At 50.6% G+C, this 1,545-nt stretch overlaps 1 protein-coding gene across 1 annotated transcript in view; it reads left to right on the top strand.

Moving 5' to 3' along the window:
* The first annotated feature begins 744 nt into the window (after nt 1–744).
* LOC100961904 (uncharacterized protein C1orf232) overlaps nt 745–1,545 on the top strand; it is a 4,512-nt gene continuing 3,711 nt past the window's right edge. Inside the window, exon 1 of the mRNA XM_012811392.1 lies at nt 745–911. Within this exon, the coding sequence (XP_012666846.1) occupies nt 828–911 (84 nt within the window). The 5' untranslated portion in view covers nt 745–827. The remainder of the gene's footprint in view (nt 912–1,545) is intronic.

Here is a 1,545-nt window from a genome sequence, read left to right as displayed (position 1 = left end):
AAAAAAAAAAAAAAAAAAAGGAATTAAAAGGGGTCAGCTCCTCTCATAAGAGGATGAGGTGCTCACAGAAGGACCTTTTATCTTCACCTCCTTTGTCAGAGCCCTGGAATTGCAGGCATGGGCTGGTAGCAAGGGCAACCTAGGTGTTGTGTGCTCAGAGGTGGGAGAGGGCCAGCGGGCTTTTCCCCATTCACTACAGCCTGGTGCCTCCCAAGCTGGCCAAACCCAACTCCTCTGGAAGGGACCAGAGGAGCTCAGCAATAATTCAGGGGTTCCAGCTCTTTGGAATTTGTTGCCAGGAAACAGGGAGACAGGCACGTGCATCCCTGGGGAGGGAATCAGTTTCCAGCCCAGACAAAGCAGTGAAATGTAAGCCCAGGGTGCCGATTGGGGGCCTGGGAACCTTCCCACTCCAGTTCAGGGAGGCTGAGTGGGGACACAGTGTGGGAACCCCAGTGTGGGTCCTAGACCTAAGAATTTTGTGAACAGAAGAGGAATTTTCTGAAGCCATTCTAAGAGATCAGCAATCTCAAGTACTCTTAGGCCTAGGAAAGAGGCCTCTCTTGGAGAGATGCCTTCATTATTCTTGACCAATATGGGTCAAGACACAGGGCTGAGGTGACAAAATCCCCCACCCCAGACTCCTTTGGATCAGGTTCACTTGCTAGGCACTGTGCCAGCTGGAGAGGTTGGTGCATCTTTAATGAAGTCACCTGATCCCTGGGACAGGCTCTTGGCCTCACCAAGTTCCTAGAGCCAGACCCACTGGTGCCTACTGAGCCACCACCTTCCTGTGCCTTGGTGCCAGGCCTCTTCCCCCAGCAGCCATGAACCAGGCCTTCTGGAAAACCTATAAGTCCAAAGTGCTACAGACCCTGAGTGGGGAATCTGAGGAGGAACTGGCAGAGGAGGTGGGTACCATCTGTGAGTGTTTGGTGGGGCATGGACACAGGGACTGCAGGAATAAGAGGTACAAAGTGGGGCATGAAATGGGCTCTGGGAGAGAGGGGATTCATTTGTGCAGAAGCCATTGGCACACTCAGTGATGACAAGGAGTCTGGTGCAGTGTCAGGAAGCCAGGACATTAAAAAAAAAAGAGGAAGAAGAGAAGACCTGGGGGCTATGAGAGAAGTGGCCACCGTCTCCAGAGATCTCAAGGCTGCTACGTGGAAGAGATTCTTCTAGGACCAGTGGGCAGTAGTCACATGGGGTATACTTAGGTTGACACAACTTTCTAATGGGCAGAGCTAAGCAGAAGTGAGAATGAGGTAGTGAGTCCCCTATTACTGGAGGTAGTGGAAGTAGCACTTGTCCTTGGAATGTTATTGTAGCACATGAGATCAAAGCCATACTCAGAAAATACTTTATTCTGACATTAAGAAATCAGGCTCAGTGTACATACACGGAACTGGTGGGTTTGAATCCAGCTGTGGCCTGCCAAACAACGACAACTACAACCAAAAAAAAAATAGCCTGGTGTTGTGGCAGGCGCCTGTAATTCCAGCTACTTTGGAGGCTGAGGCAAGAGAATTGCTTAAGCCCAGG

This window comes from Otolemur garnettii, unplaced genomic scaffold (genome assembly GCF_000181295.1).
Source record: "Otolemur garnettii isolate 467f Iridium unplaced genomic scaffold, OtoGar3 scaffold00156, whole genome shotgun sequence".
Lineage (NCBI taxonomy): Eukaryota > Metazoa > Chordata > Mammalia > Primates > Galagidae > Otolemur > Otolemur garnettii.
This window is presented reverse-complemented; position numbering and strand designations above follow the sequence as displayed.